General features: G+C 46.0%; 1 protein-coding gene across 1 annotated transcript in view; it reads right to left on the reverse strand.

Moving 5' to 3' along the window:
* The window catches only part of DHX29 (DExH-box helicase 29), a 1,004,292-nt gene that overhangs the window by 6,026 nt on the left and 985,959 nt on the right, over positions 1-12,307 (reverse strand). The window contains exon 26 of the mRNA XM_085631302.1: positions 11,005-11,101. Within this exon, the coding sequence (XP_085487428.1) occupies positions 11,005-11,101 (97 nt within the window). The remainder of the gene's footprint in view (positions 1-11,004; positions 11,102-12,307) is intronic.

A 12,307-nucleotide genomic window follows, 5' to 3' on the forward strand; every position in this document is an offset into this window, starting at 1 on the left:
GTATATGTAGATTACAGTTGCATTTAATAAACGCTGGCTTTCAAGTGTTGTTGTACTTGAAATTAATTTATTTGCTTTTTGTTTTTTTTGTAATTCAATAGTGAAGCAATTGTAGATAAATCTAGCTCGAGGAACTACATGGCTGAGCCTGACGCACCCGGAAGATTTTTACCAATGACACTGCAGGATGTCAGAAATGTAGTGGCACTTTGGCATATCAGGCTTCTGTTGCCAGGACTGTGGGCCTTATTTATAAAGGCCTTGCGACACTTTTGCGCCACCAATGTGTCACTTTTCATGACGCAACAGCGGCGTAAACAATGTGCCACGTTGCACCATATTTACAAGGTGACGCCTCTAGGCAGATGCGTCACCTTGCAAAGTCCTGGGCCACGTTATACTTGCATCAGGTATAATGTATGCAGGGTGGGCGTTCCCACGTAAATTAGGGTCATAGAAGTGTTGCAGTGAAATCTATGAGATTTCATTGTGACACTTCTAGAAAGTCACTGAGTCAAAACCTTACGCCTGCCTCATGGCAGGCGCAAGGGTGACGCAGGCACAGGCCTACCCCATGCATTGCTGGAGTTGCATCATGCTTGCGACACAACTCCAGCAATGCGTGACTTTTGCGCTGACAGATACATAAGAATTTCTGACATATCTGTCATTCTTTGCGACATGGAGTGCCGTAACTTAAATACAGCGCATCCATCATGTCGCAAGGAGGACGCAGTGAAAACTGTTGCATCGCTGTTTTATTGCAGCGATGTGACCGTTTTCATAAATGAGGCCGTGTTGCTTTGTCAGCCCTGGAATATCAGACTGATTGATGGCTAGTGCAGGTGTATTAGTGCACCTGCACTAGCTATCAGACAGATTCACTGCCTCACACTACTGATTGACTATCACTCGCAGCGAGGGTCGGCATTTTTTAAATGATTCTATTCACTACTTGTATAATAAAAAAAAAAAGGAAGAAAACAAGGAGGGCAAACGCTATGCCACACTGCATTTTGATAATATCTATATAAATATGAACAGTAGACACATCTGCCTTGAGTAGTGCTTTAAAAGTTGTATTGATGTAATGATTTTTGTGACATATATAGCACACCTCCACCAAGGGTTGTTTTTACTAACATTTTGCACTGGGTTTGCATCACAAAAGTGACATAAATCTTCAAAAAATGTTGATTTGAATTTAATTTCCAGACTTGCTTTGCCCTGGACAGTTCCCAATAAGTAAAACAAGCAGTGCTTTCTGCTGATTTGAATTACTTAGCATCAAGGGGGCGTTCCATGTGTGGTACATGGACATTCCCAAACAACCACCCAGAGTTGTTGACGCAAAATCCTATCTACTAAAAAAAGGTAGACTAGGTTTTGCAACAAAAAATAACGCTGTTTTGCCATTGGCCTTATTGATGAGAAAGGCTTTTCTTTTTTTTCTGGCTTTGTATGTGTGCTGCACTGTATACATACAAAGAAGGAAAAGTTTAACAGTTAGCCAAGGAATAGTATTTTGTACTGGAAGGCTAGCCTTCCAACACAAGCCTATACTAGACACCACATACACAATTAAAAAAAAAAAAATCTTTTTATTGTCATTTTTACATTTATGAATGCATTAAGCTTCTTATATTGTCTTTCGCACATTCACAACATGACAATCATTTTACATAATAAGTTTCAGCAATCACTGTACCATGTTAGGTTTTACAAAACCATTCTGAACAGCCAATAACTAAGATGCGTGGACTGAGAGCCTGAGCACAGGCAAAGCATATGGTTGTCGAAGCCATACAAAACCAGAGAATAAAAAACAATTTTGACTACAAGGGTTATAACGAGCCTGCACCCACCACCTTGTCAGGATTGACGACGTGACATCTAAGCATGGTTAAGTGTATTTTCGGGGCCTCGAACTTGAGCTACACTGTTCCTTGTGTGTTGTGCCATGCCACCGTATCCTATATTTAATGGGGGGGTCAACAAATAAATTGAGCTAGGGGGGTTGATATTCTGTGTTCAAGCCAATTCGCAGTTCAGCTACAAGATTGTCCCAGTTGTCAGAAATGGGGTACTTACGCAACCCTCCGAGTCTTGTATCTTCCCTGCATAAGCCCACGCTTTCAGCGTGCCCAGGCCACCATGGAGAGAGCCCAGCACACAGAGTAGTGGGGCTTGGTGACTTCCGTCTGCGGGTGATCAGGTGTTTGGCCAGGTTGAGGGCCATGCCTGTGAATCGTGCCACTGCTTTATTTTTCTTAGTTTGGCAAATCAGTCCCAGCAAGTAAACCTCCCAGGTGTGTAACGCCCATACATCGCTCCAAGGGGCATATCAACAAGGGGTGGCGATAGTATTATCGCCACTTTAGAGCCCGTTTTCGGGCAAAAAGCGGCGATAATATTATCGCATTATCGACAAGGACCCGTAGGGCGTGTTTCCTTTCAATAGCGCCCCTTGTCAGCACGCCTCCCATCGCATCGCTAATGAGATGCAAAGGAGACGTGTCTGACAAGACTCCCTCGGGAAAATATCGCTAACCCAGCTTCGTCATATTGACAACGAGGGTTAGCGATATTTAAAATCACGTTAAGTATGCCTTAACGCAGGAATTTAACGTCTGTTAAATTCCTGACTAAGGCGTACCTAACATGGGGGGAGGATTGTGTGGCTAAGACCACAGACCCTATCATCTAGGATATCGCCGTTTTCCACCATGGAAAACGGCGATATCCCTACTATCTCTGGAATCTGGATCGCCTCTGCGATGCGCGTTGTTGATAACGCGCTAACCAGGCGATAAATTCCAGAGATAGCCAGCGATAAATATGCAAGAGCTAAGCACGCTTTGCGATATTTATCGCCGGCCCTTGATAATATGCCCCCAAGTGAGTCATAATACCTAGCTAGTATTGAGAAAATGACGGGCATGTCTAGAACGTATGTAGGAAATCTGCATCAGGCTTGTGACATCGGGGGCAGGCAGCATCTGCACAGTGGAAATATCGATACATTTTGTGGGGAGTCAGGTAGGCCCTGTGTATTATGTAGTATTGTACTAATTTGAAGCGAGCAGGTCTGTGTCCCAGTGTTGTCGCAGCCTGGTGAGTGCAACTGCCGCGTGCACGCGTAAGGATTTAGTGATCCATAGCGTCATGTGATGGCCCCTCCCCATTGCGTGCAGGTACTGGATTGTGAGGTCCATGTTTGGTTCCTGTTGTGTGTCTCCCCAGCGTATCCCCTGTGACCTAATGAGGGAGGTGTAATGTAAAAATTGTCCCAGAGGGAGGTCACTATCTGCAATAAGTTCCTCCGTAGAGGGAAACACAGTCACTATACAGTTCTCCCATATTACAGAGTCCTGCCTTCTGCCAGGGGCCCAACTCCCTTAGGGAGGTCGCCAGTCACCCCGCCCCAAACCCCCAAAAGCAACACCGGTGCGTAAGGCGTGACTGAGTGTGTGAGGTAGAGACTTCGTCAGAAAAAGGATACAAGACCCGCACTAAGAGAGGCTAGGGCAGTGGTGCTTTGGTGAGGAGATGAAATGTGTACAGGATGCAAACTAGCTCCCACAGGGGTACTGGGAGCTTGGGGGAAGAGTTAGGCGCTGTGTCTTGCAGCTGGCAACCCACAAATCAGTGAGCTACCCATTGCAATTGCAATGTTAGGTAACAGGGTTCAAAGTTCAGCGTACCTAGTCCTCCCTAGTCAGACGGCAGATATAATTTCGAGAGAGCCAAACTATGTGCGACGCCTGCCAAATAAAGTAGCCTGGCAGGCGTTCCAGGGTGCGGAAAAAAGGTCTAGGGACATACAGTGGCAGATTGCCAAAATAGTACAGTACTGAAAGTGGCAGAGTTTGCCAGCACAATATTTGCGCACCCAGGGAGGTTACTGCACACACAAGGATTCTAGCCATAAGATCTGTTGGTGTGTGGTTAACGCGGATTACCAGGTACCGAAATGATGTGGGCTGCCATTCTAAATGGGTACCATGAAATTGAAGGACAGGGTCGAGCGTAGTGACAGAAAATGGAAATAAGCAGGATTTAGTCCACTTAACTTCAAGACTCGACGCCACGGTGAACCTGTCAATTATTTGCATTATGGCCGTCAGGACTGCATGGATGTCTTTAAGCTATAGGTAGGCTATCTGGTTTTAGGTTTAAACCTATAATAACTGATAAACCGCCACTGAAAGGAAAATAGCCTTCACTGGTGTAATCATATAAACACAAACACTGAAAAAACACCTTTGCAACCACAAACTAAGTGCCATTCAAAGAAAGGAAAAGATGAGTGAAAGACATTTTTATTTCTTCCTGAAGGGGCCAATACAATGTAACTTTGTTATACAAGGCAGCAGCAAGAAAGACTGGGCCAACATTATTCTGCTTGAGTTTTGTTGTTTAGGGATCTTACTAAAACATTGTCTCTTCTTTCTTTTTCAGTTGTGTGGTCTTTGGTCTAAAGATGCAGTGTTTGGAAGCATGTTTTAGGTCTTACTTAGTTATTTTATAAACTGTAGAGAATCGGGAAATATCAAAATCACATTTTGGCTACATATGATTTCACTGATAGGTAAAATGGCTGGTTTAATAAGAATCTTTCCATATATGTACCATCACATTTACCCACAGACAAGGAATGGGTGAAATCCTTTGATACATCAGCCCCCTTTTCTAGTGATTCAGTATTGATTGTAAGTGAATTGCCAAGCTTTAAACATTTAATGTAAGATGTAGTGACAGGTATATGTGAAAAGAATGTTGTCACCAAGCATCTGAGATAGTGGTGAAAACAACACACCAGACGTTTGGTAAACATGGAACGCAGTGTCACTTGGAAATCTGCTGAAAAAAGTTCCTACCAAGTTCAATAAAGATTGGAGTGATATTGTTGGTATTTGCGGTAATTCAGCTACGTATGTGAAAAAGTTGTATGATGGTCTGTCAAAATCAATACCTGAGCTGAAGTGTCAGAGATCCTTTTCACTTGCTATATGGTAAGCTGAAAGCATCTTTACAATCTTCAGAGTTAATGAAGAATGCTATTGACTTTGTAGTCCATTCTGGTGCAGTAAAAATATATTTGGACCTCATATACCCTGGGCTCAGGCTATCTATACACATGCACTATCAGTGCAGAAAGGAAGCAATAATTAAAATTAAATAAAAATTTCATAAACACCGGAAAAACACTTTCTGTTGTTTTTAATGGCACGAAAATGTGTAACCACTGATAACCACTGTTTGTTAAGGTTTTGAAAAAACCCCACCAGAATTGACCAAAAATAGAAACTGAAAAACAGGAAAGTCTAGATATAGGGGCATGTTGCCTGCGTAAAGTGAGACAGTGTGAAGGCCATCGCTGAATGGTATACCCCATTGCTGGCCGGACACTCGGAGAATGTGGGCCAGTGGCTTCATTGCCATGTTAAACAGCAGTGGGGACAGTTGACATCCTTGAATGGTCCCACTCTCAACCAGTATCGGGTCAGATATGAGGCGTCCTGTTTTTACCCTGGCAGAAGTATTGGAGTAGAAGAGTTTGATCAATCGGATAAATCGCGCCACCAGACTATATCTGGAGAGGACCTCAAACAGGTAGGTCCATTCTAGTGAGTCAACGACCTTTTCTAGGATGAGCATCATGCATCCCAACCATGGCTATGAGCTGGGGGCATATTCTAGCACCTGAAAAAATCCCTACAGGTTCAGAGAGGCGTTTCTGGCTGGCACAAATCGATTCTGGTCCGGATGAACCGGCTGTGGAACCAGGAAGGCTAGTTGCTCACCCAGGATCTTTGCAAGAATTTTTATAGTCTGTGTTTAGGAGCGCTAGAGGTCTGTAAGATGCCAGCTCAAGTGCAGTGTTCCTACCCGGTTTGGGCAACGATATAAGCAGCGCGTCATGCAGCATGGGTGTGACACAGGCTGCGTGCGTGCATATTGTATCCTTAATCTCAAAGATCATGATGTCTCCATTGAGGTTCTCCCTCTGTTTGATTGTCTCATGGGGAAGGGCTTCGTCGGGCATAAAGGACCCAATGTCTGCTGTTGTCACACGGCTGCTGTTGTGTACAGAGAAGGGTAGTGGCGCTTGAATGTAGCATGTATGTCCCATTATGTGTGCAATAGGACCCCAGTGTCTGCACTGGCCGCTGTAGCTGTTCCTGCCAGGTCAACCATGCTAGAAGCACTCCTGGTTTTTCCGTCTAAGGGGGTGTTTCCGCAATGTGGGCTACATAATTGAGACAACACAGTCTCTCCATCAGCATAGCATACTCGCGATCATGCCTACCTTAGGCAATCCCGACCTGCCGTGGACTTCATAGCCTGTTTCTCAAGTTGAAGCAATGTCTGGTCCATCCATGTGATCTCAACATCAATCTGACAGCGAATGTTAGGTGTAGTGCCCAGGCAGTGCCCTATGGTTGCCACTTTGAAGGTGTTCCATCCAAATATTCTGTTATGTAACCATGAAAGGAAGCCCTAAATGGTGGATCATCCGGCGCCATCGCCTGAAGACACCATGTCAGGATTGGGGCTGAACCTTGATTCCAGCTTAGGGCCCGATTCCAATCTTGTTTGGAAAGCAGTCTGACCGAGTCAGTTCCGGAATGCTTTCCGGATGACTCAGATCGGGGGAGTCTGACCGAGCGAGTAAGATGCATCCGGATGCTTCCAGATACGATTTGGTTGGGCTCCCATGGACTTCAATGGAAGCATGTGTTCCGAACGAGAACACAGGCTACCATTGAAGAAAGGGGTGGTTGGGGAAAATCGTGCCCCCTGGGTGGGCACCCTATGGTGCCTGCCACACTGTGCAGGGTTGGAAAGGGGGACTGATTCGGAATTCCCCAGGTGAAGGGGGGCATGCTACAGGCCCCTAAAGACAGATTCCGGCAGCCAATTCGTTTCGGAGAAACCAATTCGGAACGGCTGTCCGAATCGGTCATCGTACTCGCTCGTTTGGAAACTGAGTCCATAGAGCTGTACGATTCAGCTCCAAAAGACGCAACATGTCCGAATGCCTTTTGGAACCGATTCGGACAGCCCTAACTGTTTCCAGGCATTGTACTTGGTCGTTCGGGAACTGTGTCCGATTCGGTCATAAACAAGGGTTCCAAATCTATTCGGCAAATCTGATCCGGAGCCCTTCCAAACGACATCGGAATTGACCCCTCAGTCGTAGGTGCAGAGAGTTAAGATCAGAGTGCGTCCTGCCCAGGTAGTCAATGTATGAAGTGTACATGTTTATATAATGGCAAATCGATCTATACAGACGTATAAGTCGTGAGTGTAAACCAGGTAAACTTGTGGTAGCATTTCGTAGGTGCCAGACCCCAGTGCTGCAGCCAAACAGTTAATGTACTAGCAATTGAGGTGGACGTAGTACGAGGGAGAGATGAGAAGGAGTGGTCTAAGTCTACGCTAAGTATGCTGTTAAAGCCACTGCCTAGCAGCCAGGGGATTCCTCTCCAACACGACAATACCTCTTACAGGGTGTCCAGGAACGCCGCCTGTTCAGAATTGGGAGCATGAATCGCTCCAAGCAGTACCCGATGGCCCTCTAGTCGGCCCTCCACAAAAACATAACAGCCCTCCAGATCTATAACCATGTGATCTGCAACAAAGGGGACACCAGGCTTTATCCACACCAGCACGCCGCGGGCATATGTGGAGTAGTTACTGCAATACATTTGGCCCGCCATCTCTTCTGCAACTGCCCAGCCTCTAACTGACTGAAGTGCTGCTCCTGTAGGAACGATGTGTGTGTCATCCTGCGGTGAAAGTAAGAGCATACCGCATATCTCCAAGATGGAGTGTACATTCCCAGTTAATATGTTAGTAATGATTGCTTCTGGGTGGGTAGAGTCTGGCCCCTGCCGGCTGGGCTGGGCCTGTTCCACCCCAGAGAGTGTAGCATAGGCAGGTGCAGGCAAAAATAACAAACCAGTGAAAAACAACAATAGAAAACACTGAATACCATCAGGAGTATCCGCCCAAACTTGAGATCCACATGTACCAGTGTTGAGAAACTAGCATGTAGTATAGAAGCTCTGATACTGTGCTGTCTGAGGGTTAAGCTGACCCCAGCCCCTCCCACACCCCCATGAAGGAGTTTAGAGGAGGATCAACCAACCAGGTTTGGGAGGGGTGCCAACCAGCAGCCTCCGCTTACCCCAAGACCTCAAGTGCTACAGAGTACAGCCCAAAATATTTCCAGCTCACACCACCATAGGGTGAAGCAGCAGATCAGCTGTGGAAGGAAAACAGTATGGTGTATTACAGAGGCAGTGAAATAGTAACAAATGGAGACTATATGATCAAAACAGCCTGTGTTTGTTTTAAAGGATATCATCTACCATCTGTGGGGTCACACTAGGCAGCGCGTGGGATCCTGAAGGTAACAGGACAGATGATAGAGAGCCCTCATTTTCGGAAGACTTGTTATCATCGCCATCACCGTCTGAAGGCAGGGTGGGATCACAAAACGTCGCAGCCGCCGTCAATTCCCTTCTCCTCTCCAGTATGACCTGGTCCAAGTCTGGGAAACAGGTTGTTTGAGGAGCCGACAGGGACCTCCGACCACTGTGCCTCCATCAGATCCCTCCAGAGGGATGAGAGTCCTTGGAGACATTCTGTTTTTATGCGTCCGCCGCATTCTTGCAGCCTTCCACCCAGATCCAGGCCTCCTCTGGATCGTTAAAGAAGAGCAACTTGACCCAGAGCCAGGCCAGAAACAGGAGTGAGTATTTGATGTTGAGGTCCCTCAGCTTGCACTTAACCGCTATGAAGGTTTGTTGCTGGTGCTGGACTGCCAGTGTGTAGTCTGGAACGACTATCACTTTCGCATTGTCTAACACCTGGTTATCTAGCTTGCAGGTTTCTCGCAGGATGGTATCTCTGTCTCTGTAGTGCATGAAGTGCACCACAAGCGATCTGGGCGGGGCACCAGGGGGATGCTTCCGTGCCAGTACACGGTGTACTTGTTCAATCAAAAAGAAGGGCGAGAGGCCCAAGGAGGGACTAAAGTTGATGATCCATGTCCCAAGATAGGACACTGCATCCCCGCCCTCTGCATTTTCATGGAAGTCCACAAAACGAATGTTGTTTTTTCGAGAATGGCCTTCAGCATGCTCTGCTGTCTCTTCCAATATGGGGATCAGTTCTCTCAGGGTGTACAGCTGTGACTGGTTATCTTGGGCTTGCGGTTGGATTATCGTCGGCGATTATTCCGCATTATGGACTGTGTTGGCTAGTTTAAGATGGTCATCTCGCAGCAGTGAGAGATATGTGGCCACAGCGCCTATTTTACTCTCCAGGAACTCCCAGGACCGCTCTGTTGCCACTATGACCATATGGGATAGTTGTCAGTGATTGCATTCCAGACCTAAGAAACCCCATGACCATATATCCCCCACTCTGCCCAGTGGATGAGATAAGCAACTTCCTGTGTAGGCCCACTTGCGAGCAGCAGGCATCACTATTATGACTTGCAGCATGGACAGATACAGGTGAAGGGAGCCAGGCAGCGTGCAAGCTGCACCAATGGACATGGGGGCCCAATGGTCTCCGAAGGGGTGGGAGGGCCCCGCCTGCTTAAGTGCGGCACCTCAGCGCTGTGTTCTAGCAGGATCCGTCCATCTGGATTATTGTAGCCTGGAGTAGTACTGCAACCCTGTGTCCCCTCTATGCAGGGCAGCTCCCCGCCGATAGCAGGGGGAGGGCCCGCTTGGTCCATGTGGTGTCCTGTGTGTACCCCTTCATTGGGGCTCAGTGCGGTGGTATCCATCTTGCGCCCACCGACGCGTACTCTCCACTACAGAGAGCAGTTCGGGGGGGGGGGAGGGGACAGGCCCCACTGGGACTGTTGCACTTTATACAATAGCCTGTGTTGTGGCCTAGGGCATGGGATCTCACATGCGCTGTCTTCAGAGGTGATGGGCACTTTTCAAGCCCTCACACACCTCGCCCAAGCTCAGGGCTCCCGCAATCATCCAGGTCGGCTACTCACACCATTACTTTTCCACCGCATCGTGCAACCTGGACGGATCTCTACTGCGTCAGGCAGGTGCTCGAGGTCTCGCGCTCTGTGGGACCTACAGGGGGCTGGCTAATTCCAGCATCCCACCTCCTGTTCTCCAGGGGCTCAGCCAGCAAAGCGCCATGAAGGATTGTTTATGTGCAGAAAGGTGGTCCTTCCTGCACATAAACAATCCAGAATGGCGATTTGGAACTTCTATGTGTGCTGCATTGTGCGGCACACACAGAAGTTTCAAATCGTCAGTTTTTTAATGACTGTACAAAACCGTAAGGTTCAGTAACAATAGTTACTAAAACTGTTAGTAAGGCGCACAATCCAATTATCATTTTATCTGCATAATAATCTTTAAGAATATTTTCTCCTTCTAACATTTGCAAATAAACTTCAAGTAACCGTGAGACTGATTCTGACTAGAGTGCACTAGATGAATAGGACCTATTTGGAGATCTGACAATATTTTGGACCCATTGAAGAGATTGCCAAAGGCAGCACCTCCATCTTTATAACAAGCGACACGCTGGGATAATGTCTCTTCTGCATGATGGGCCTTTCAATGGCTACCAGGCAGGCAGACAGATTCAAATCTAGGTGCATTATTCATTGGACCTTCTACTGGGGAAGTGTGGGTTCCCTCAGTTGTAAGGTGATGTAAGAGCCACAAGTCTGGCAAAGTCTGATTTGTCAACACTCCCCAAAATTAAAACAGGATGCAGGAAAATGAGTTTCTTTTCAATTTATGAGAGCCTTAAAGGCCATTCTAGGGCAAATTAAACTGATGGTGGATCATGTAATGTTAAGTAAACGCCTAAACACGTTCTTGTTCCAAGATTAATACGCACATACATCTGTATTACAAGATTATACATTTTATTTGCATCATCTATGCAACTGGTGTGCAATAAAGTAAAACATTTTAACAATGATATAAAAAAATAATTTACCTTCAAGTGCCATTTTAGGATTTTCCAGTTTCCGCCTTAAAACACTGTCAATCAACATTCTGAGTTGTTTAAAAATAACAGCAATCCGTACAGGTGCCTATTAAAGAAAAAAAACACCACCTTTGTGAATCCTGTAATCACAAGATCAACGTATTGAGTTGACAGAGTTTGAAATTATGGCACTAGACTACTATAGCAAACACATAAGAGGTGGCGGGAGGAATGTGTGCGATTGGAATGACTACCGGCAATTGTTCGGGGAAGCATCCAACCCTTCATTCCTTTGCCCAGACTATACTCACAAAGAGAACAGGTAGAGGAAGCTGCGAGGTGGGCAACTGTAAAACGCACATACACTCTCTTTACAAAGACACACCCCCCCCCACCCCCCCCCCCCACCCCAGAGTACTGTGACCAGTTCTGGACTCAGTGGCTGCGTGAGGAGGGAGGGAGTGATTGGAAGTGAGGATCAATGAATGTAAGTGAGGATCAGTGAATGGAAGTGAGGATCAGTGAATGGAAGTGAGGATCAGTGAATGGAAGTGAGGATCAATGAATGGAAGTGAGGATCAGTGAATGGAAGTGAGGATCAGTGAATGGAAGTGAGGATCAGTGAATGGAAGAGTCCCTGTTTCCGTAGGAGGAAATCTGAGATTGGACAGTGAGTCCATGCGTGAGCAGAGGTGTGCAGGTGGATATTTGATGGATGAGAGACAGGATGAACAGGTCAGTTTGTGTGCGGATGGAGGCAAGTTGGCTGGATGGATGGATGGATTAGTGAGTAGGATGGATGGATGGATGGACGGACGGAGACAGATTTTGAATGAGAGAAGAAGGTAGATTCAGAGGACGGGAATGAAAGATGATATGGATAGAGAATGATGGGTGGATGGATGATAACACTCTTAAGTAAAAAGCCTTAACATGCGAATAAAACAACCATACATAAATTGCTGTAATTTTGCTAGATGCATTTAAACAACAAAATACTCAAAGATGAAAAAGAAGCTGTACAAATATAAATAATTTTCAAAAATATAATTAATAGAGACAATAAAATAAGATTACCATCTTTTTAACACCATTCTACTGCACTTCCCGGGTAGAGAAACTACACTATTGAGCGGTAAGGATACACATGATTGAAGGGGTATTGTACACTAGAAATATATGAATAATTGAGAAAAGCTTTGCGAATAGTCTGAACCTTAAAAAAAACACATTCCAAAAATTGGAAAAATCTCTTCCCACACAACATCTTTGAGTGTGAGTTTGTTAACTTCTCAGGGGGCATATCAGCAAG

The sequence above is a fragment of the Triturus cristatus genome, chromosome 2_1 (assembly GCF_964204655.1).
Source record: "Triturus cristatus chromosome 2_1, aTriCri1.1, whole genome shotgun sequence".
In the NCBI taxonomy this organism is placed as follows: Eukaryota; Metazoa; Chordata; class Amphibia; order Caudata; family Salamandridae; genus Triturus; species Triturus cristatus.